Source organism: Petaurus breviceps, unplaced genomic scaffold (assembly GCF_028583685.1).
Source record: "Petaurus breviceps papuanus isolate PSGF00001 unplaced genomic scaffold, PetGlider_PUasm1.0 174, whole genome shotgun sequence".
NCBI classification, from domain to species: Eukaryota; Metazoa; Chordata; class Mammalia; order Diprotodontia; family Petauridae; genus Petaurus; species Petaurus breviceps.
Window position 1 is genome coordinate 16,731,444 of NW_027185761.1, and position 21,469 is coordinate 16,752,912.

Here is a 21,469-nt window from a genome sequence, read left to right on the forward strand (position 1 = left end):
GAGAGAGAGAGAGAGAGAGAGAGAGAGAGAGAGAGAGAGAGAGAGAGCCCATGAGCGAGCAAGCCCTACTAACAGGACTCCTCAGAGGAGATAGAAGGAGACAGGGGAAAGCACACAGGTTGAAGGATTGATGGGTGGGCCCATCCTCCTTAAGGCAAATACACTGAGGTGGAAAGAAGGTAAGGAAATGAAGTCTGTACCAATGGCTACTTTCTCTTAGAGAAGCAAGAGGTGAGATCATTTGCAAATCAGCAAAATCTCTCCCTAGAGTACAGTGTATGAGGCATCCCCCTCCAACTCCAGGTTCCCATTTTGAATATTCCATGTTCCTAGCTCCTAAACAGTGACTCAGGGAGGCTTCCTTTGCCTGGGTTAGAACTACCAAAGAAGTGGGGTTTTCATGCAGAAGGATGACCCCATCCTCAGGCTGCTAAGTGATGAAAGGTCTCCTCTGGGGCCTCTCCCACCTCAAGTTCTGAACACTTCCCTCTATCCCCCCAAGGGGCTATCTTGCCCCGTGTCCAAAAGGCCCACCCCAGATCCCCAAGCGCTCCCAAAAGATGCATAATAACTCCTGCAACCCCCCAAGAACTGGTTGCCTCTTAGAAGGATCTCCTTAGAGGCGTGGCCCAGCCCCAGACTGCAGAGGCTCTGTCTTGATACTACCCAGCTCATACAGGTGGCTATGCCTTCAGTGAACAGGGCATTAAGGGCAAAGTTCAAGAGAGAACCTAGACTCCTGGCCCTCATCAGGTCAGCTTCATGCAATGCACAGAGAGGCCAGCAGAGGGAGGAAGGAACCGGGATTGTCCTGGTGGACAACCTCACCTACAAACAGGCCTAGTACTTGTACTATATACTCAGGTAGTCACCTCTGTTAGTTGGAAAAGGAGATGGATGGGCCTGAATTCCCTGTAAGGAAAATACAGCTGTCCCTGAAGAGGAGATGCAGGTGTGGAGAATGAAGGACTCCCAGCAGGGAGCTCATCCCCGTCACACTCCCCCCGCCCCCTCCATCTTTACGCTCAGGACTCAGACACTGGGGAAGAATATAGGCTGTGACCCTCTTTGCCCGCATGAAGAGCCAAACTCTACCTAAGGGGAGGGCTCTCATACTGTACTAGTGTGCCCATCACCCCCATTCTCCGACCTTGGCGATGCACCCCAGAACTCCAGGCCACAGACAAAGGGGACTCTCAGGCCCCTCCCCTTATTCCCCAGCCCTCCCTCAACACCCACCCACCCACCACTACAGTGTCACCCTTCTCCCAGAAGCTCCTTGAGCTTTGCATACAATTCCTGCAACTCTCCACTGCCTACTCCCACTCCTCCACATCACTGCACCTTCACATCCCACACCTTCCCTCTACACACTTCTTCCCAATCCCTGCCTCCCCAGATCTCTGCTTACCTCTCTCCATCTCCCCATCCCCCTCACTCTCTGAATATCCACCCCACCCCCCAGCTCCAACCATACCCCCTCCCGGCACACCAGTTTCCATCACACACCTGATCCCATCCCCCACCTCCCTTCGTTCCCCATCTCCCATCCCCCACCTCCACTCATCCCTCTACCCACTTTTCCCCATCCCCCAGTCTCCCAGTCTTTGCACACTTCCTCTCATCCCTCCCCTCCCCTCGCACCAGCCCATCCCCTATCCCCCACCTTCTCCGATCCTCCCCGTCTTTGCACACCTGCCTTGCCTCCACGTTCCCCTCCCCCGCTCTCCCAGGCCCCCTGCCTCCCTCACCGGACTCGGCAAACGTCTCCTTTCTTGCAGCTGATGAAGAGATCGCTGGTGTCCATGACCCGGAGCGCTCATGACCCGGTGGGTTCGGGCTCGGTGGGGGTTCGGGAAGACACTGGCGGTGGCGAAGGCGGTGTCGGTCCTTCCCTTTCACGGCCCTTCCTCGTCCCAGTCCCGGGGCGGATGTAAACACTGCAGGCCCGAAGGCCCGGCTCCGCCCCCGGGGCGGGGCGGCCGCTGCAGCGACTGGAGCCCGAGGACCAACGACCCACTGCCCTCCCGCGGGGTTCTAGGTGCGGGGAGCCCCGCCGGCGTTGGGTTCTAGAGCGGCAGCTGCGGCGGCGTTCTAGGCTGCGCGACGTAGACCGGGAAGGGAAGACCCCCGCCTCCGCGAGATTATAAGCGCCTTCCGAAAGGGCAGGGGCCAGGGCACCGGACGGACTGACGTACAGACGTGGAGCCAGAGGACGTGGCTTCGAATTTATGCTCTGCAATGTGGACCTCCGCCAAGTCACTGAACCTCTCTGGGCCTCAGTTTCCTCGTCTGTAATAAGGAAAGCGGTGTACTAGAAGACCTCTGTGGTCCCTTCCAGCCCAAATCCACGATCGCCGGATCCCCGTGGGATCCGCCCAATCACTGATCTCAAAAATAAGGGACTAGATGACCTCTGGAGCCTCTCAGCTCTTTCTGTGACTTTGCACGTCCTCGGGACTGTTCGCTGCGGTTAGCTTGCATCTTTCCACAGCCTAATACGTGTTTATTGCTGCTGTCTTGTGTCTCACCCAGCTCCTAGTACAGCCCTTGCTTTTGGGAGGTACTCAGCGAATGAGTAAACTCAGTCATGCTTCCCCAACACCAGACCCCACGCCATCTCTTCCTACTTCTAATCTCTTCTATTGCTGACTCCAAGCCTACGGGAAGAGGTTACGGGGGCTCTCCAATGGTGGGCTCAGACCATTTTTGGCCACCAGAGGACCTGGCATGGGTATGGGATTGATATTTGGTGTTAGGGGCCCTCTTCCCCTTTCCATTTCCAGCTCCAGTTTCTACTGAGCCTTGGGCTCAGCTGGCTTTTAGTTAATTCCTTCTAGGGTATTCCCCTTCCCAAGGGTAATGAAAGAGTCTAACGCTGGCAAGATTCAAAGGAAACAATCGCTAAATGATAGAATTTCAGGCCAGGATAGGCAAGTTAAACTCATTCACAGAATGTTAAAAGCTGGAAGGATCTTTAGAGATTATCTAGCCCAAACTCCCACGATAAAGCCCATCATCTGTATGATAAAGCAAGAGAGGTGAAATGATGTGTCCAAAATGGCACCATTAGTTGGTGATGGAGCCAGTTAACACTCACATCTTCTAACTGCCAATCCACATCTACATGCCAGACCATAACACAAGGAAGGACCAGCACCCTATATCCAGGGTCCTCAAATTATACCTTGCTGGCCAGCTTTGAGGAGGGTAGGACAAAGAAGATTGCAACAAAATCCCTGGTGGGGATCCAGAAAAGACCACTGACATAAACTGACTTTACTGACCACTGACAAACCCACTTTACATAACCCCTGTCCACTCTGTGGACATGTGTGCACTAGGTATTGGTGACCCTAGAGAAGTTTCAGGGTCTACCCAGAGCACCACAAAAGAAGCTTTCTGAGGCTAGATTTCTCCAGGGAATGCCTGATTTGGTGGTTTTGGGGTCAGATGAGGACAGATGCAAATACTGAGACCTTAGAGAGCTCTCTAGCTGAGACAGGCTGAAAGGAGACAGGAACAGAAAATCTGAATTGAAGTTGTAAGAGGCCTCAGCAGCCATCTGGTTCAAGCTGGACCCAACAGGAATGCCTATTGTCATCCAGCTTCTCCAAGCTTTCCCAACCTCCCAAGACAGTGCCATCCACTTTGGAATGCCTCTTATTGTTAGAAGTTCTTCCTGGCATTGCCTAAATTTGCCTCTTTGACACTTTCTGCCCCATTACAATTAGTTCTACCCTTTGGGGCCAATTCCCATCGGCCAGCCCTTTAAATACCTCTAGATAACTATTCTGTTCCCCTTAAGACTTCTCCGGGCTAAACAATCACAGTTCCTTCAGGTGAGCTTGATCTCCTTTGGTTACTCTCTACCTTCTAAGTCAATAAAGCACCTATTGTGTGCTGGGCACTGTGAGAAGCACTGGGGATACAAAAAAAAAAAAAAAGGCAAAAGATAGTCCCTGTCCTCAAGGAGCTTACATCAATATTCTTGTTAAAATTGGCACTTGGAGATGAACACAACGTTCCAGCTGTTACCTGACCAGAGCAGGCGGCAGAGGGATCAGCATCTTCATCTTCCTGGAAAACGTGTCTTGGTTTATCTCCAGCTCACGTTAGGTTTTGCTGTGGCTTTGTCGGGGTTTTTGTTTGTTTTTTTTTTGCTTCTACATCATACTGCTGACTCACATGGAGCTTGCAGGCCACCAAGAACCCCAAAACTTTTTCTTACAAATAGTTGTCTAATCATGCCTCCTCCCCAACTCTCCACCCCTCCCCGTCATATTTTTGACATTGATTTTGTTTAACCCAAGTGCATACATTCATCCCTGTTGAATTTCATTTTATTAGATTCAATCCAATGTTCTAATCTCTTAAGATCTTATTGGATCCTGTCTCTATGACTACCTCCTCTCCTCCCCCATAATCCTGGAATGTGACATTTATGCAAAATAGGGAAGTATATTCTTCTTATATTCTGCTCCCACAAACCCACAATCTCCTGGAGGGGACCCTTTTGCTAAATCACAGCTCTGGGAGCAATGGCCCTTCTATCCCTCTTCTCTGGCCAATGATGTGTGACCCGGGCAAGTTAGGTGCTAGTCAGTGAAAGAACTTGAACCCAGGTCTCCTGACTATGCCAAGTACTCTCTTCTAAAGCCAGACCCCTTTCCCCAAACTGATCTAGGGTTGGGGCCACAAATGTCATCTGCCTGTTTCCATCACCAGGTGGGCTGGGCGGGGTACAGTTACGGCAGGGTGTAGGGGGTGGGTGGAAAGAAAGACCCCCCCCCCCCCATGGATTTAAGTATGCCCAAACTCCAGGAGAGGGTCATCCAATTGAGCATGCGCAGCCGCCAGATCACCCACCGGGACGGAGCTAAGGCCAACGGAGCATGTGCAGACCTGGGCGGGCGAGGTGAGTTGGTGATCTCTTAGGAAGCGCCCGCCGCACCCCCTTCCCGTTCCCCCCCCCCCCCGCCCCCGCCTCACAAATGGGTCCCCTCTCACGAGTAAAGAGAATACATTCCGAGGCCACTTTCCCTCCAACCCCAATCTAGTATCAGCTCCAGGGACTTGCAGCCCCGCGCGTTACGAGGAACTCTGGCTCTCGTGGGCTGGGCTTTCGGTGTTAGCAGCTTGCGCCTCTTCTGATTGGCTCCTGGCTCTCGGGCCGCGCCTCCTTGGTTCTCACAAGGCCCCGCCCCCACGCATGCACCCAGTCTCCTGGTCGCGTCGCCTCTGTCAGACCATGGCTCTGGGCGCCAAGGCCCATCTGCCCCTGTCTCTGGCCAAGGCCGGCTCTTGCTATCACGATCAACCACTTCCTTGGGCATAGAAATGACCTCGCTGCCGAGGAGAAAATGGATAGGAGGCACGTTTCTGCTCAGCATCCTTAATCCAGGGCCAGTTTAATCAGTTCCATGGTGCCGAAGGAGAGCTGACTGGGACTAGGGAAAGGTTATCATCTGCCCTTTCCACCCCCCTCCCACCCACCCCCCATTAATAAATAATCGGAGCTTCCACCTTCAGGCACCTTGCCTGGATCCCCGGCGAACAGGGCTGCCTGCCCTGAAGCGCTCAGGATAAATCATAGCTGCTGCTGGGGTGGTACACAGTGATTTTGGGGAAACCACCCATTGGCAAATTGAGGTCGATCAATAGCACATGAGAAGTCAACTTGGCGACAGCTCAACAGATCGAGTGTCCAGAGGCGAAGCGTTGTTTCTCTAACCCATGTTTGGGGAAAACAGGCCGGGCAGGATTTGTGGGCTGGTTCATAAACCTTGGTTGCAAAGACCAAGGGTAGTGACATCTGAGATACTTGGGGGGGAGGTGAGAGGGGGAGGCTCCCAAAGGAGAAAGGGCAACCTCATTTGCTAGCTTTCCCATCCAGTCCACACCAGCAAAGGGGAAATGAGGGCTTGTTGGGCTATAAACTGTGAGAAGCAGAGAGTGGGCTGCATAGTCCTAATCCCTACCAGGCTTTGGGCCCACCCATTCTGTGCTTTGGGATTAGCCAAAGCAAGCTGTGGGAGACTGAAGTGGAGGAAAGAGGTGGGAGACAAGGGTATAGCGTATTCAGGTTTCCTGGAGGTGCTTTCTGGTGGAACAGAAAATGAAGGTTGATCTGGACTCTCTGTTCTCTTTGTCCCAGGTGCTCAAGCTTGATAGGGTGATGTGCTTACATTCTAGGGTCAGATACAAACTCTGTCATTACCCACAGTGATCTTTCTGGGCCCCTTCTTCACTTCATCAATTGAGAGTTAAGCAAGGGGAGCTCCCCACCTTGGGGATGGGTGGAGATCAAGCCATCAGCTCTCTGCTTGGGATGCACAGGGCCAGCAAAGAGGTAGATGCCAGTCTGGGAGGGAAGGGCGAGAGGTGATTTAGAGGAAGGGAAAGAGAAATGACCTGGTGGTGGGCGTTGAGCAGAATAATACAGATTTGCCTCTAAAGCAGGACAGAATTGGGTACTTCTCTCTGACATACCTAACCTGACCTGAATGTGTTCCACTCACACCCCTTCAACAATATTCTGGATTTGTCCAGAGTGCTGGTCCAAAGTCCTGGGGTCAAAAGAAAGGAGTGTGCCTGGTGGTGGTGGACGGGATGGAAGGGTCTGGTCCCCCAACCCAATTCACAGGTGTGTGTCCTCCTCAAATACATCAGAGTCCTCAGGGTCTCTCTTGCCCCCCATCAGCACAGTCCAGCCCCCAGGCCCATTGACAGTGCTGCCCCCATTCAGGCTTGGCTGTTTCTCTTGCATCTCTGACTGGCTGTCACTGGCCACATCCAATGTGGGGTTGTCATGGCATCCATTCTCCACGAATCGAAGTTCTTCTCCATGGGACTGAAAAGGATATCAAAAAAATCAAAGCTGTTAGAAAGAGGCTCAAAGAAAAATTCCCTCAGCTGCCTCCTGTGAACCTAAGATGAGGGGAGATGGATGAGCCATCCCAGGCCAGCCTTGGAGAACAACAACGCCCTTTCTTCTCATCAAGGCCCTACATCCTGCTCATCCTACAACCCATGACTAGGAGTTAGGCCTCCCACCACCTCACTTACAGCACCTCCCATTGGGATGGTGCTTTATAGTTTTTCTAAATGCTTCCCATATGCTCTGACTGGATCCTCACCGCAGCTCTGGGAGGTAGTCATGGCAAGCGCTATTATCCCCATTCTATGGAGCTGAATCAAGGCCTGGACAAGAGGTGACTGGAATAGGCTCACTAATAGGTGGCGCTGCCTGGGACAGCCTGGCCTACAACCAGGTCTTTTAACTCAACTAGACTGTTTAGACCCAGGAGTGGCCTCAATGCACCCTTCCTCTTGACCCTTTTGGAAATCCTGAGAGCTTGGGTCTCTTCCTAGGACCCTTGGTTATACTCTGAACACTGCCTCATGCCACCCCCCTCTTTTCCCATTCCTGATGCTCCTGCCTGGAAGGATCAGGCCCCTGCTCCCCTCCTGGACAAGCCTGCCCTCTCTGTGGGCAGGTGGTGCTCGCCCTGCTAAGCTTTCCCTCCGGCTCACTACACTGCATCATGGTAGGGACACCTGAGCTCGGGGCCCATTCTTTTCCCCACCTTGCTCTGACTCTTACCTCAGAGAAGCCAGAGATTAAAGAACAAACACATGAACTGTCACGAGGTGTGAGATAACCATGTCCAGCCATGAGAGAAAGCCAGCTCCTGCTGCTGCCTCCTCTCCACCTATTCCAACCTTCCATCAAGTCACTTTATCATTTCCTCTCCTTGAATTCCCAGAGTGCTTAGCCTCTGTACATTCCTGTGACTCTCAATCTCATACCCCTGTGTACGGCTCCTGAGCGCAAGTCTCTCCTGCTACACAGTTGGCTCTTGGAGGGGGCACACCATGCCCCTTGTTCTTCTGTGAATCCTCTCCAGCACCGGGCATGGGTAGAGCTTCCACAAAGAACTGCTGCACTGACTGGGATCCTCTGCCCCCTCGCTCTCCCCTTCTCTGGCCATCACCACCCCTCCGACACGCCCATCCCACTCCCTGCCATCTCTGTGGCCTCCTGCCTACGGCTCACCATGTTCTTGAGCTTGGGCAGGCGGCGTTGCCAGCAGTTGTAGATGAGCCCTAGCACGATGATGATGACACAGACAGAGCCGATGACGACCAGCACCACAAAGAGCTTCCCATAGTCACTCCGGACCTGGCTTGGCCGGGCCTGGCAGCTGGTGGTAGTGGAGTAGTTCTGGATGCCAATCTAGAGTAGAGACAACAACAAATGTGAGGGCATTCCACCTGCTCAGCCACTCTAGGGGTCTTTGAGGAGCCCCAGAATGGCTTCCCAGCTCCTCCTGCCCCCTGCAGAAGTGTGTCAGGCAGAGAGGAGCAGGGAGTCCTCAGGACCTCACAGAGGGTGGGGCAGCCCACAAACCAAATTTTTCCTGACACACATCTGACTTAAACTGTCCCTTTGCAACTTCTCCCCATCATTCCTAGTTCTACCCTCTGGGGCTAAAAAGACCAGTCTAGGCCTTCACAGCATGAATTTTAGGGATACTTATGGGCAGCTCTCAAGAACTCCCACTAAGTGTTCAGGCTAAGTATTCCCATTCCTTCAATCAATATGTGACAAGTGTCTGTCCTGTTCTCTTGGTTAATCCTCAGGACCTGCGTGATGTCCATGGTGTCTCATTCTTACAGGCAGCCAAAAGTTAGATAATGGGACTCTGGGAGCCCATACCGAGTGTGGGAAAGTGAACGTTAGGAAGTAGCCCTATTAAAAACAGCCCCACAGAGCAGCTAGGTGGCACAGTGAATAGAGCACCAGCCCAGGAGTCAGGAGGACCTGAGTTCAAATGCGGCCTCAGACACTTAACACAAAAAAACTAGCCATGTGATCTTGGGCAAGTCATTTAACCCCAATCACCCTAACTTTCCCCCTCCAAAAAGAAAAAAAAAACCAGCCCCAAGCAAGAAGGAACTTATGCTCAGATGCAGTCTCAATTGAAACTTCCAATCCAATTCTCTCTTCTTGGGCTATGCCACAGAGCTCCAGGGCTATGGTCTCTGATGAAGCCAGTCCTTGCCTGCCCAGTTTGCAGACAGACAAGGCATTTGTATATCCTTGGCAAAGATAGAAAATTGGGCTCCCTCCTATCATAAGTTATACCTTCATATGAAGTTATCCAAGGGAGGTTTTGAGCCTCACCATAACGTGTACAACTTGACTTATCACAAAATAAGCAGTAGGTACCATGGAGAGTGGAATATTTCGGAACAAAACATATGGGCCTTTATGAAAGTAATATTTAGAAGTGCCCCCTGTTTTGCTTTCTGGAGAACTATATCCACCCTAGGTAGCCCCTATTTTGTCTACCCCCGGTTCTCCCTCTCCTCTCCTCACCAGTCCCCTTTTAGTCTATGGTTCTAGACATGAACCTGGTCCTAAGATCTCCTTTCTCTAGTATTAATATGGGCTAGTCTATAGGCCTAGCACCACTCTCTTATCTCTGCCTGTTGAAGCCCTCAAGGCTCTCTTCAGGTGCTACCTCCTCCAGGAAACCTCCCCTGATCCTCACAACTGAAGGTCTAATTTCCTCCCTCCTCAGATTTCCTAGATCAATCATGTTGTACCTCAAACCCAACTCATTTGACCTCATGTTGTTTTCCCCAGTAGATTGTAAACTCCTTGAAGGCAGGGACTGTCTTCTTTAAAATTAATCCAAACTGAGAAAGAATAGGATTAATAAAAAGCCAACAACTTATGAAGACAAAATATGGAGCAGAATAACATAAAAATACAAAACAAAACAAAATAAACTGGACAATGTGTAGGATATGGTAAAGACTCCTCATAGAATTTAAGACTAGACCCCTCATAGAATTTAAGGCTGGGCTTTCAATTTAGTTTTTCTGTAAAAACAAGCTGTTGACTCTGAAGTATTCCAGGAGAAAGCATGGGAACACAGGATATAAGCACATCTGCATGTTGTGTACTAAATCTGTGGGATCATCGGAACCCCCAAAATATAGAATGTTACCATACTTGGTTCCTTGCCCAGTGATATTGTAAAGGACTATGAGATATTCCAGGAACAAGAACAAGGACACAGGCTACTTGTTCCGTACTTCACCATTGTCATTGGGGTAGATAGGGAGGGGGGTTGCAATTAGGGGGTTTATCTTATCTGTGCCTGGTGTGGTCTGACACTGAGAATGTATTGAACACACTCGGTGTAAGTCGCCTTTTCTCAAGCTCGTAATAAACTCCTTTCTACTTTCCACCTTGAGATGTCTCTGAGTTTAATTTGGGTAAGGACTTTGCATGTCCCACACAGGGAAGAAAGAAAGTTCTTTCATTTCAATCTTCCATTGCCATTTGTTGGGTATGAAAAATCTCCAGCTATATTTTTTGTAGAAAAATCCTGAGAGAAATTTGGCTTGGAGCTCATGAGAGGTAGTTCATTAGAGGAAGAGCCTGAGCTGGGAATGAAATGTTGGTTTTGTACATGGAAACAGCACCTTCTCTACCTTTCCCAGGAGACAGGGCTGATTCTTAGCCAAACGGTGATGTCAACAAAATGTTTCTTGGATCCTCTTCACTCTCCCCCATTTCTCTAACGACGCTTAATCCCTCCTGGCCCTCTGGTGGGCTACTAAGGGTCTTCTCCTAAGTAGCGATTACCCCCTCAAATTTCTACTACACTCATTCCCTCAGGGTTCTGTCCTCTACTGGATAACAATGTATATAGCAGTGGGGTATTACTTAGGATATACTAATTCCTACTAATGTGTCTACTAGGAATGTGTAAATACTTCTTAGGCAACAGAAAGTCTTAAACTAGCTAAAATCCTAGGATCTTCCAGGAGATTTTTTAAGAAGGGGTGCGTGCATGTGTGTGGGTACACATACACACAAGAAGAAGAGGCTGATAGTGGGAATTTCAGACATTGGCAAACCAGTAAGGATATATTTTGAGGATGGCAGTCATCTACTCCCCCAAATCACAAATGTGTAGACAGGTACTAGTATGTCTACTGGTAGGGCCCTTGTTCACATGGCTACGCAATACAAAGGAGGCCAAGTTGACCACCCGTGCTCTAAGGTTCTTACCTCCACCAAGCTTCTCCGGATGTCACCCAGAACTGAGAGGACATCTTTAGTTGGAACCACTCCTGATAAGAAGAAAAAAGAGTTGTTTCTACTGCGTCAGCCCCTGGGGCTTCCATCCATTTTCTAGCCTTGGCTTTCTCTCTCACCTTGCTGAGTCCCCACTCTATTACACACATACACACTTCTCACTTACACTTTTTTCACTCTAAACAACAGTTTCTTTTCAATCCTCCTTTCTCCTACTTAAGTGTTTTTCTTTCCTTCAATAGATTTCCCTCATTTCTACAGACTAAATGGGGAACCTGGAGGCCAAGGCAGGGAGCAATACAGAGCAGAAACTCACCTGAGCTACAGCTACAAATGATGTTAGCATCCTCTGACTTTCAGTGATCCAGACAAAGCCTCAGTTGTCCCAACCTAATTATGACTCTGGGTTAGCAATAGGGGATTGGACCTATTACTATATTGGTATACGGAATTCCTGGTATCCTTTGTACCATAGCAGATTAGCACCTTCTCTGAGACTTAAAGTCTTAGAGAGTGCCTACAGAACTTAAGGTTAAGTGACTTACCCAAGGTCACACAATTAGTATCGATCATAAGTATTACTTGAATCCATATCTTCCTAGTTTTGAGACCAGCTTTCTGTCTACCATGGCAGGTTGCTTTGATGGGTTTGAATGAACCTAATAATGTATACTCTTTTCTTTTTCTCCATTGCCCAAAATCTGCGCTTATACATTTTTCCTATAGCCTCAAGATCCCAGAACCCCCAGACTGAACCCTGAATGTGTGACTGACAATCTAATTGGTGACTTCTCTTCTACCTTCCCCCAAAACCCTAAAAGTGGGAAAATGTAAAAACCCAAGGTTTTACATTTTTTAATTTTGCAATTCATTCGCTGTGAAAACTCTCAAGGACACTGGCAATGCTGAATTGACCAAATTGTTGTTACTTTTACAAGGTAACATAATAAGATGGTAGGCCCTCTGAGTGAATTAGGCCTCCTTCTGTGTTCTGTGCCTAAGCAAAAGAAAAGGAGAAGTGCAAAGGCTTTTCTCTTCTGACATAGGATTTTCTTCCTCCTCCTTCCCTGTCTGTTGTCCAAGGCCTCCACTCTGTGCCCTACCTCATGATGATTCTCTTCTCACCTGCCCTCAGTCCCACCCACAACACATGGGTCTTTCTTCTTACAAGTCCGCTCACCTCTTGTTCCATCCCCAGCTCTGGTTACTTACCCTGCTCTCCCACTAGGGTCATCAGCAAATGTTGCTCATTCTCACTGGGCTTGCTCAGGGAGATATGCCAGTCCCCAGGACGCCCATCCCCCTGCCGGGGTAGCACCTCTTCTACCAGGGCCAGGAGCCGAAGCCCCCTGTGTTGCCGGAACACCTCCTGCCAAGAGATGAGATTTCCCTAAGACCCAAGCTGAGCATAGCTTCCATGAGTGTGACATTTTTAGGACCTATCTCTCTCTAGTCCTTCCCCTTAGAAATTCTGCTCAATGGCTTTGTCATGCAAACCTGTTCTGTTTGCTCTAGGGAGGTCAACTGGTCCACAGCACAGTCTCTTCCCTAGCCCCATCCCTGTATGGTAGGAGAGGTACCACTATGAACACTAGCATCAGAGAAGCCTGGCAACAGGCTTATACATACTTCAAACTCATAGCAATAAGTTGTCTGTACTACTCATTTGGGCCTTAATCATATATTGATGATAATCCTGGACTCCTTAATAGCAGGGATGTCTTATTTATCACTGTATCACTAACAATACCCAGCAGAGATCTAGACACAGTATGGGCTTGTAAAATGCTGGTTGAGTGGATGGATGGATGGATGGATGGATGGATGAATGAATGGATGGATGGATGAATGGATGGATGGATGAATGAATGTTGTCCAACCCTGTTTAGAGACAAGTAACCTACATTCCCTCAGAGTTATCATCCTCTGGTTCTACAGATGCTTTTATTTGGTCTTGCCACTCCTCTGTCCCCTCAACTCCAGATCTCTTTCTCTCAGGAGGCCTTTCCCTTCCTCAATGCAGTTTCTATGTGTCTCCCTAATGGCCCCACTCCAGTCTATTCCCCAGGATAGTATCCAGGTGAGGTGACAGTGCTCGTCTGTCTCCTGTGTCTTGTGATGCAGCGGGGGAGCCTGAAGACATGCATGAGATTAAATTCAGATCTATCCTTTGGGATTTCTTTGCCATTTCCCATCCCCTCCTTTCTACCCACTGACCTATGTTGCTGCCACTCAAAGGCCACCAAGATGATTCACAGGCCTGACAATCCCCCCAGTTGCCAAGGTAAATGTCCGAGGCTCTTTCTGGCCTAATGGGAAGAGAGGGCTTGACTCTGAATTTAAGAAGGCAGAGGGACCCTGGCTGGGCAGACCTGAAGGCACTCAGAAACCATACCACAATAACCACAGCAAAGAGCTCCTACTGCCTGTTTTTCGTCACTCTAATCCCTTAGAAAGTGGACATTAGTAGAAATGACAATGCCACCCAGCAGCTCCACAGCCAACCACATGAGTGAATGAGAACTGGGGAGGGATCAGGAACCATATTTCACATCTAGCTTGGGCTTTCTTCACCACTCAGGTCCAGATGACCTGCAGTGTTCCCTCTGCAAACCACATGGGGAGAACTGACACCCTCTTAGAGTAAGTGACAGGTAATTTCATTTGTGGAAACCTCCTAGGACTTAGGGGAAAGGCATAGACTCCCAAGCCGAAGCTGGTTGGCAGATTGGGGATCACCAAGCAAGTGGCAGAGTTGTAAGAGCACTGCCACTCTCCTGTCCCCAAAGTCCCCACCAAAATGAAAGTCCTCAGAAATATCTTTTCTAGAGTCCCATCCCCCAGTGGCATTCTCTTCTGTATGCCTGCCCACAGAGTGCTCACCCCCTATGACTGTCCAGTATTTTGGTACTGAGGTGTCATCTGCCCAACATCAGCCCTTTGTGGGCTCCATCTTCATGTCCACTCCCACTAGCCCAAAGGCAACCACTTAGAGCAGGAGTGATCAACCCTTGGCCCTGAGGGTGCATGTGGCTGTTTAGAGCTAAAGCAAGGAGAAGGAAAACAAATGCCATTACAAGTTACTCTGTATTTTCAAATGCAATAAAAAGATCACTAAAAATACAACTAAATTTCAAATGCAAATGAATAAATGGATGGATGATGTAAACCTTTGTTAATTCTATTTAGCATAATGAATGAATTAGGCAATAACATCTTAAAAACTAGTATATGACAGCTCTTTGTCAGTGATCCTGGTGAATGTTGATAGCCTGCTTCTTGCTGAATTCTCTTGATCCCCACTTCCTATGAGCCTCTGTTCTGCTCCCCCAAACTTTCTTAAGGTGAGCCCTGTCTCTCCCTGCCCAAGACCACCCCCCCACTCACACAGTCGATGTTCTCTGTCATATTCAGGATGATGTAGTTCTTTCCTGCCAGGTTGCTCCAGTCTTTGCAGATAACCTGGACGTTGAAAGGGAGAGAAGTGAGGAGGCAGGGAGCAGTGACAACTGGCTTGGATACCAACTTTGTCACGTGTCGTGCAGGATGCCATTGCTAATGGAAGTCTGCCCACCCTGCCAAATCATCAGCAAGCCAGGAGACTCCTAGAGGGTCTCTCAGAGTTGAAATTCCACTCCCTTCCTGGCCCCCGCACCAGTTGTCACTTAATTGATTTAAAAGATTTCCTCCTACAAAATCAAAGGCTGCCCCCCTGTAAGAGACCCAGTGGAGGGGCCAGTCTTTGTGAACATTATTTTTTTGTGTTACAGTTGTATTATATTTTGTATTTGTATTATATTTGGTGAACATTATGTGTGATTATTGAGAGTTCCTTTATGGAATGTTAGCCCATCCTAAAAGAATTCCACTATTTCCCAGTCAATAAGCCCCTTCATGTTACCTGAGCTGGGTCCCAGGATGTTCTGGTGGGTGCCCCAGGGGCCTTCCCATCCTCAACTTGAAGAGGAAGGTCTTGTTGCCCTGTGGCAGCAGCGGAGGGTGTGAGTTCTATTCCATTGAAGTCCAGGGTGGGAGAGGCAGAGACACTAGTCTGGGAAGGACCCCCAGATGGCACATATCTTTGAGAAGGTGAGACTGAAAGGGGCTCGTCCCCTTGCTTGACCACTGGTCCTTTTGTTACCACTGTAGCCTCCTCATCTATTCCCTCATGGACTTCTAACTCCTTAGCATATTCTATATCTTGTTCTAAAACTCCCACAGTCCCCTCTGCCTCCTGCTTGGTAAAGCCTTGGCTGCCCAGGGCCACTGTAGCTGGGATGATGGGACGTGGTGACAAGCTTGGCTCCATGCTGCTCCCCACTTCCACACCCTGGTCCACAGATTCTTCGTGTCTATTTCTGGGAGCCCCTGACACAGAGCCAGGTGGGGTAGTGCTGGTAGAAGAGGGGCCAGGGACCTGAGATTGGGGTGTCTCCTGGGACCCATTCACTGGAAGCAATCCCTCCTCCTGCTCCTTTTTTGGTTCCCTTTCCTCCTCCTCTTCCTCTTCCTCTTCTTCTTCCTCCTCCTCCTCCTCTTCCTCTTCCTCTTCCTCTTCTTCCTCTTCCTCTTCATCCAAGTCCTCAGGAGGATTATGCCAGGGTGGCTCAACCAGATTCATTGTGGGCAGGGGAGAGGAGAGGCTTGGAGATTCTTCGTCCTGACTCCTGTCTTCTCCTGGTGCTGCTTTCTGTGGTGAGAGTGGAAAGGTGTAGTCTGAAGACAGAGATAAAAGGTTAGTTCATTCATTCGTGATTGTCAACTATAATGTGCTACAGAAGAAATGTAAAAAGCATTGTTAGGGTCTAGAGAAAAGACCAGCTCAGCCAGAGGTGAGGGATCATTTTAGAGAATAACAGGAGATATATGTGGCCACATTTCTGACTATCAGACTAAATTTGGACTTTATCTCATAGGTGGTGAGGAACAACTCAAGGTTTTATGGATTAAAAAAAAAACCTCATTAGTTTTACAATGGTACGTATGATGGATTAGGAGATCAAAAGTGGGACACATGGACACTGGGAAATTAGCAAGGAGGCTGCTGCAATAAGTGATGAAGTGATGAGAATCTAACTTAAGTGGAAATAGTAGGGGTGGACCAAAAGTGATCAGTTTGGGAGCTATTTGGAAGGAATGTTCCATACATCTTAGTAATTAACTGAGTATAGGGGACAACTGAGGGAAAAGAGACAAAAGATGGCTCCCAGATTAAGGCCAGGTGACTGGAAGATCAGTGGATGTTAGAAGGGAGTGCGGATTCAGCTCTGGGGACATTTCCCCAAAGTTCCATGAGCTGGAGATAACAGTAGAAGATTCAGGTACAGAAGTCATGTAGACATTTGGAGATGGGTTCTCAGTATCTTCAGTTTCCCAAGTCCCTTATCAGGATAAGCCTGGGCAAGGCCACTACATGTGCCCTTGGATCATTCCCGAAAGCCTGTTCTCCAAAACCAAATAGGAGGCAGGAAGTCTCCAAGGCCAGAGTGGTTGTTGCTAGAAGGAGGCTACTAGACTGAAAGTTCTAGGACCTGGGTCACTGAATCTTCCAGGGCTTCAGTAACTTCATTTCTGAAATTAGGAGGTTATACTGGATGGCCTCTAGGATACCTTCCAGTTCTAGGCCGAGAATCTAGGATCTCATGAATCCACTAAACTGTTGGTTCCTGAGACAGGAACCATGGAGATGCCCATTCTATATACCATTTCCTAAAACTGTAAAAAGCAGTGATGATCAGCCTCAAATTTCAGACCCATATACACCAAAATATTTATAATAGCACTTTCTTCAATAGCAAAGAATTGGAGACTAAGTAAATGCCTATCAGTTGGGGAATGGCTAAACAAGTGACAGTTCATGAATGAACATTATATTACTGTACTATAAGAAACTATGAATAGGGGCACTAGGTAGCAGTGGATAGAGTACCCACCCTGGAGTCAGGAGGACCTAAGTTCAAATCCAGCCTTAGACATTTGACATTAGCTGTGTGATCCTGGGCAAGTTGCTTAACCCTAACTGCCTTGAGGGGAAAAAAAAGAAACAACGAATATAGAGAAACATAGAAAGACTTACAGTGAACTGATGCAAATTAAAGTAAACAGTCAAGATGACAAAATATATAATCGCTACAACATTGTATGTAAATGGAAAGAACAACCACAAAACAAGTGAAAGTGAATGTTATGAAATTACCAAACACAAGCATGACCCCAAAAAGAGAGAGAAGAAGACATCTTCCCTATATTACTCTGTAGAAGCAGAAAGTCCACAAATGTATGTAGGGGACAAATGTGGAACAGGGCATATATTTTCCAATTTTTTCAATGTATTAATTGGTTTTGCTGTTTGTTTTTTTCTTTTTCCTTTTTCTTAAAAAAAAAAGTCTTTGTTACATGAGAAGGTTCTCTGGGTGAAAGAGAAGGAATTTCAGGGAAAATGTAAGTGATATAAAAACCAAAGCTATCAATAAAAATTATTTTTTTAAAAGAGTAAAGCTCCAGAGCTCTATCCAAAGTGCTCACAGTGACAGGCTAGGTGATTTTAAGAAGTCCCTGCTGCCAAATGCTTGACAAAGGCCACAAAGCACTTGCTGATTCCCTGGAAATAAGGAACATGGACTCATGGGTCCCACTACTGTTTCCACTAGACATCATTATGCAGCAGGGAAGTCTACCTGTAATGGTCACTCTATTTTTGGTTTAATACTGTGTTGTAGCTGCCAAGAGTGTGTGTGTGTGTGTGTGTGTGTGTGTGTGTGTGTGTTTATACGTGTTTGTGTGGGCAGCATGCCCACTGGAAAGGAAATATTAGCTGGTCAATCAACAAGCATTCATTAAGTGCCTACTCTGATTCAGGCCCTGTGCTAAGTGCTGTGGATACAATGGAAGGCATGAGCTAGTCCTTGCCCTTCAGGTGTTCATATTCTAGTAATGCACAAGTAACTGTACACAAGGCATATGCCATATAAATGAAAAAATGACAGGATACGAGGGAGACTGGGGGCGGGGGGGAGGACTGAAAAAGTGGAGCTGAGTCTTGAAGGAAGCCAGTAAGTCAGGAGGTCGGTATGAGGAACAGCAAATAGGTGCACTGAGGAGAGTAAGTGTAAGAAGACTGGAGAGGTAGGAAAGGGCCAGGTAGAATTGGGCTCTAAATACCAAATCAAGCAATGTTTTTTGTTTCTAGTGATCTACAGTCATTCCTTGAAAGAGCACAGGGAGTGGCTGAGAATTCCCAGGAAGAACAGAGTGGAGCTGAAGGCTCCTGCACTATGGTGATCTTCTGACCATGATCCCTTGCAATCCTGACCCTTGCTACCTACCCCTTTATGGCCTAACTAGTTTATGGGGCCTCTCTTGACCTACTCATATGACTGTATCCAAGCTCCCTTGGTGACCTCAGAGAACATTTGAGTTCTAGTTCTGAGCCTAATTCACTTTGATTAAGTCACTCCCTAATTAGGCCTCAGTTTCCTTAGCTGTAACACAAAAGGACTGCACTAATGTATCTTATCTGTAGAGGGGCACAGAAGTCTGTAACCGAGTGGTCTGTTTCTCCAAGAAGCCTACAGGCCAGCCCGTCTGCCCACCATCTAACTTTGGCCTCTTAGAAGAATAGAAGCTTCTGGGATACAGTTTCAGCTCATTGAAGACAAGAAGGGTTCCTCCTTTTGCATTTGTGTGCCCAGGGCCCAGGCAAGTACCTTGCACTGTGAAGACACTTAACACATGCTGCCAACATTGAACTGACTTGAACTGGCAGAACTCCATTGGCCCCTCTGGAGCTCCAGAGTCACTGGCACAGAGTTGGAGGTGGGCAAGGTGTGCAAATGGTGATTGCCACAGGCATGGTGAGAGCTGCAAGGAAGCACACTCCAGTGCCCAGAGAGGAAATGCCCTCCTCCTTTATCCATGATGTTGGGGTCTTAAAGGCAAAGCTCTGGTCACCTCTCATTATGGCTCTGAGTATCATTATGTACAGATTAGAAATGTGATGAGACTGGGAAAATAGAGTCTGCAGAAAGATAAAAAATTTTGTTCATTCATTTATCCATTTATTTATTTAACATTTAATATTTTAATTAAATTTAAATATTTAATCATTTATTTATCTAACCATCAAGTAATCTTCTCCCTTAAACTTACTCCTCTCCAGCTGCAAGGTGGGAGGTATTAGGACTGAGTGAGACTGCTGTAAGAAGAGAGACGTCCTACTTCTCCAAATTTACTATTTCCTACCATTCCCCAACGTGGCTCCTTGCTTGAGCCAGCTCAGGCTTAAATTTATACAAGTATAATGGTAACGACCCAATTCAATTCAAAGCAACATTAAGAGCCTACAACATACAAATGATCATAATGACAATAATAATTTCACCCTTGTAGACTCAAGTTTCCATATTTGACAAGAATCAAGTCAGGACTCTGTCCTCGAGAAGTGAGAAGCTAGAGGAGGTGGTTGGTATTGGCTTTCTATTCTGAACTCAGGGCCCTTGAAAGCAAGGACATGTGGGTATGTTCTTCTAAAGCGTTGCTGAAAGCTTAGGAAGAAGGGCGTCTGAGTTAAGATATGAGAATGCTGACTCAAGAAGGAAATGAATGTCTGCTTAAGTAGCAGAACTAAGAGTAGAACCCCACAGTTCCCACTCTGTGCCAGAAGAGGAATAATGAAAAGAACTGGGGATGTTTAGCTTGGAGTGGAGAAGACTAGGATGGGAGGGACTTTAGAGCTGATTTCATACAAAAGTCCATCATCTGAAAGAGACAACACTATAAAAACTATAGTTTCAGTTTTATTCTTTTCAAAAACATAGAACTAGCTATAAATTCTCTTAGAGAAGATATTTCAAAGAAAAGTTAAGCCTTGTCCTAGAATATAAAAACCCTTTTGTTTTGTTTTATACCGTAGTACAGAGGTCAAAAGTCTTCCTAGGACTATTTCGAGTAGACCTTTGTTTTTAGGCTCACCCAACCAAAAACAAGACAAAGTCTCCTTTTTTTTTTTTTGGAGGGGGGAAGGCAGGGCAATTGGGGTTAAGTGACTTGCCCAAGGTCACACGGTTGGTAAGTGTTAAGTGTATGAGACTCCCATCCTCCTGACTCCAGGGCCGGTGCTCTATTCACTGCTCCACCTAGCCACCCCAAAACAAGATAAAGTCAAACAAGATAGAGCCCAGTCACTTTATCTGCACAGAGTCACTCCTCATCTATAAGAAGATCCAGTTACATTGGGGGATCTCTAAAGTCTCTGCTAGCTCTAACATTCTGATTCTATGACTGATTTTGTGTAATTACTGAAGGCAAACTAAGATTAATGGGTGGAGATTACCAAGAGTCAGACTTCAGCTCAAGCACAGGGGAGAAATTTCTAACAATTTGAGATGTTACGTCCCTAGATTTAAAGCTGGAAAGGCCCTCCATCTGGTCGATCCAAGGACATTTGGTTCAAGCTCCTCATTTTACATAAGATGAAATTGACAGCCAGGGAAGCAGGGACTTCCTGCCCAAGGTCATGCTGGTATTGTGAACAGTAGGGGGAGGATTGGAATCTAGTGTCTGTGTCTTCCGTGGTACCATGAATTCGAGTTGGCCAACAATAATATAAGCTGCCCAGAAAGGTAACGAGCTAACCGTCACTGGAAGTATCACGATCACATACCATGAAGCCACAGAGCAGATTCTTATATTGGGGGGGAGTTTATATACTAGATATTTCCTAAGGTCTTTTACAACTCTGAGATTTCATGAAATGCTCAGGAAAAGAGAAAGAGTGACTCGGACGGAAAGACATGCATATGAATATAAGCCTACAGACACACAGCCATTAAAGCATCTGCACACGCACATACATAATTGTCCTCATATGTATGTATGTACTGTGCACACATATGAAATCGATTTAAGACATGGAAAGGAAGAGGAGATTATGAGGTATGGGGGGGGAAAGGAGGAGAAACAAAAAGTAGGAAGAGACAGCTATTGAGAACTTTGCATAAGCTAAGATAAAGACCCATTCCATTAATTTCTCAGAAGTAGGCCCCTGGGAAGGGTGGGGAGAGAAACAGGAAGCACAGCTTTGACATCGGATTTTCCTTTTCTGGGGTCTTCTGCGTTGCCCTTTCAACTCAAGCTAATAACAGCCCACATTTATACAGCCCATAATTGGTGTTCCTTTCAATCTCCCTTCGAGGCAAGTAGTGCAAGTATTATTCTTTTCAGTTTCTATGTGATGAAACTGGCACCCAGAGAGGGAGTCAGACCTAGTCCCAGGTTTAGTAAACAATGCATCCAGGATGCAAATGCTAGTATTCTGACTCAGGCCCAGCACTCTTACCGAGTTGCCAC

At 47.6% G+C, this 21,469-nt stretch overlaps 2 protein-coding genes across 2 annotated transcripts in view; both read right to left on the reverse strand.

Moving 5' to 3' along the window:
• Positions 1-2,556, reverse strand: part of ABTB1 (ankyrin repeat and BTB domain containing 1) — a 13,304-nt gene extending 10,748 nt beyond the window's left edge. Inside the window, exon 1 of the mRNA XM_069083826.1 lies at positions 1,752-2,556. Coding sequence (XP_068939927.1) covers positions 1,752-1,807 — 56 coding nt within the window. The 5' untranslated portion in view covers positions 1,808-2,556. The remainder of the gene's footprint in view (positions 1-1,751) is intronic.
• A 3,143-nt stretch (positions 2,557-5,699) lies between these two features.
• PODXL2 (podocalyxin like 2) overlaps positions 5,700-21,469 on the reverse strand; it is a 38,045-nt gene continuing 22,275 nt past the window's right edge. Inside the window, exons 3-8 of the mRNA XM_069083827.1 lie at positions 15,024-15,838; positions 14,510-14,584; positions 12,335-12,491; positions 11,096-11,157; positions 8,060-8,239; positions 5,700-6,853 (exon numbers count right to left, since the gene is read on the reverse strand). Coding sequence (XP_068939928.1) covers positions 6,641-6,853; positions 8,060-8,239; positions 11,096-11,157; positions 12,335-12,491; positions 14,510-14,584; positions 15,024-15,838 — 1,502 coding nt within the window. The 3' untranslated portion in view covers positions 5,700-6,640. The remainder of the gene's footprint in view (positions 6,854-8,059; positions 8,240-11,095; positions 11,158-12,334; positions 12,492-14,509; positions 14,585-15,023; positions 15,839-21,469) is intronic.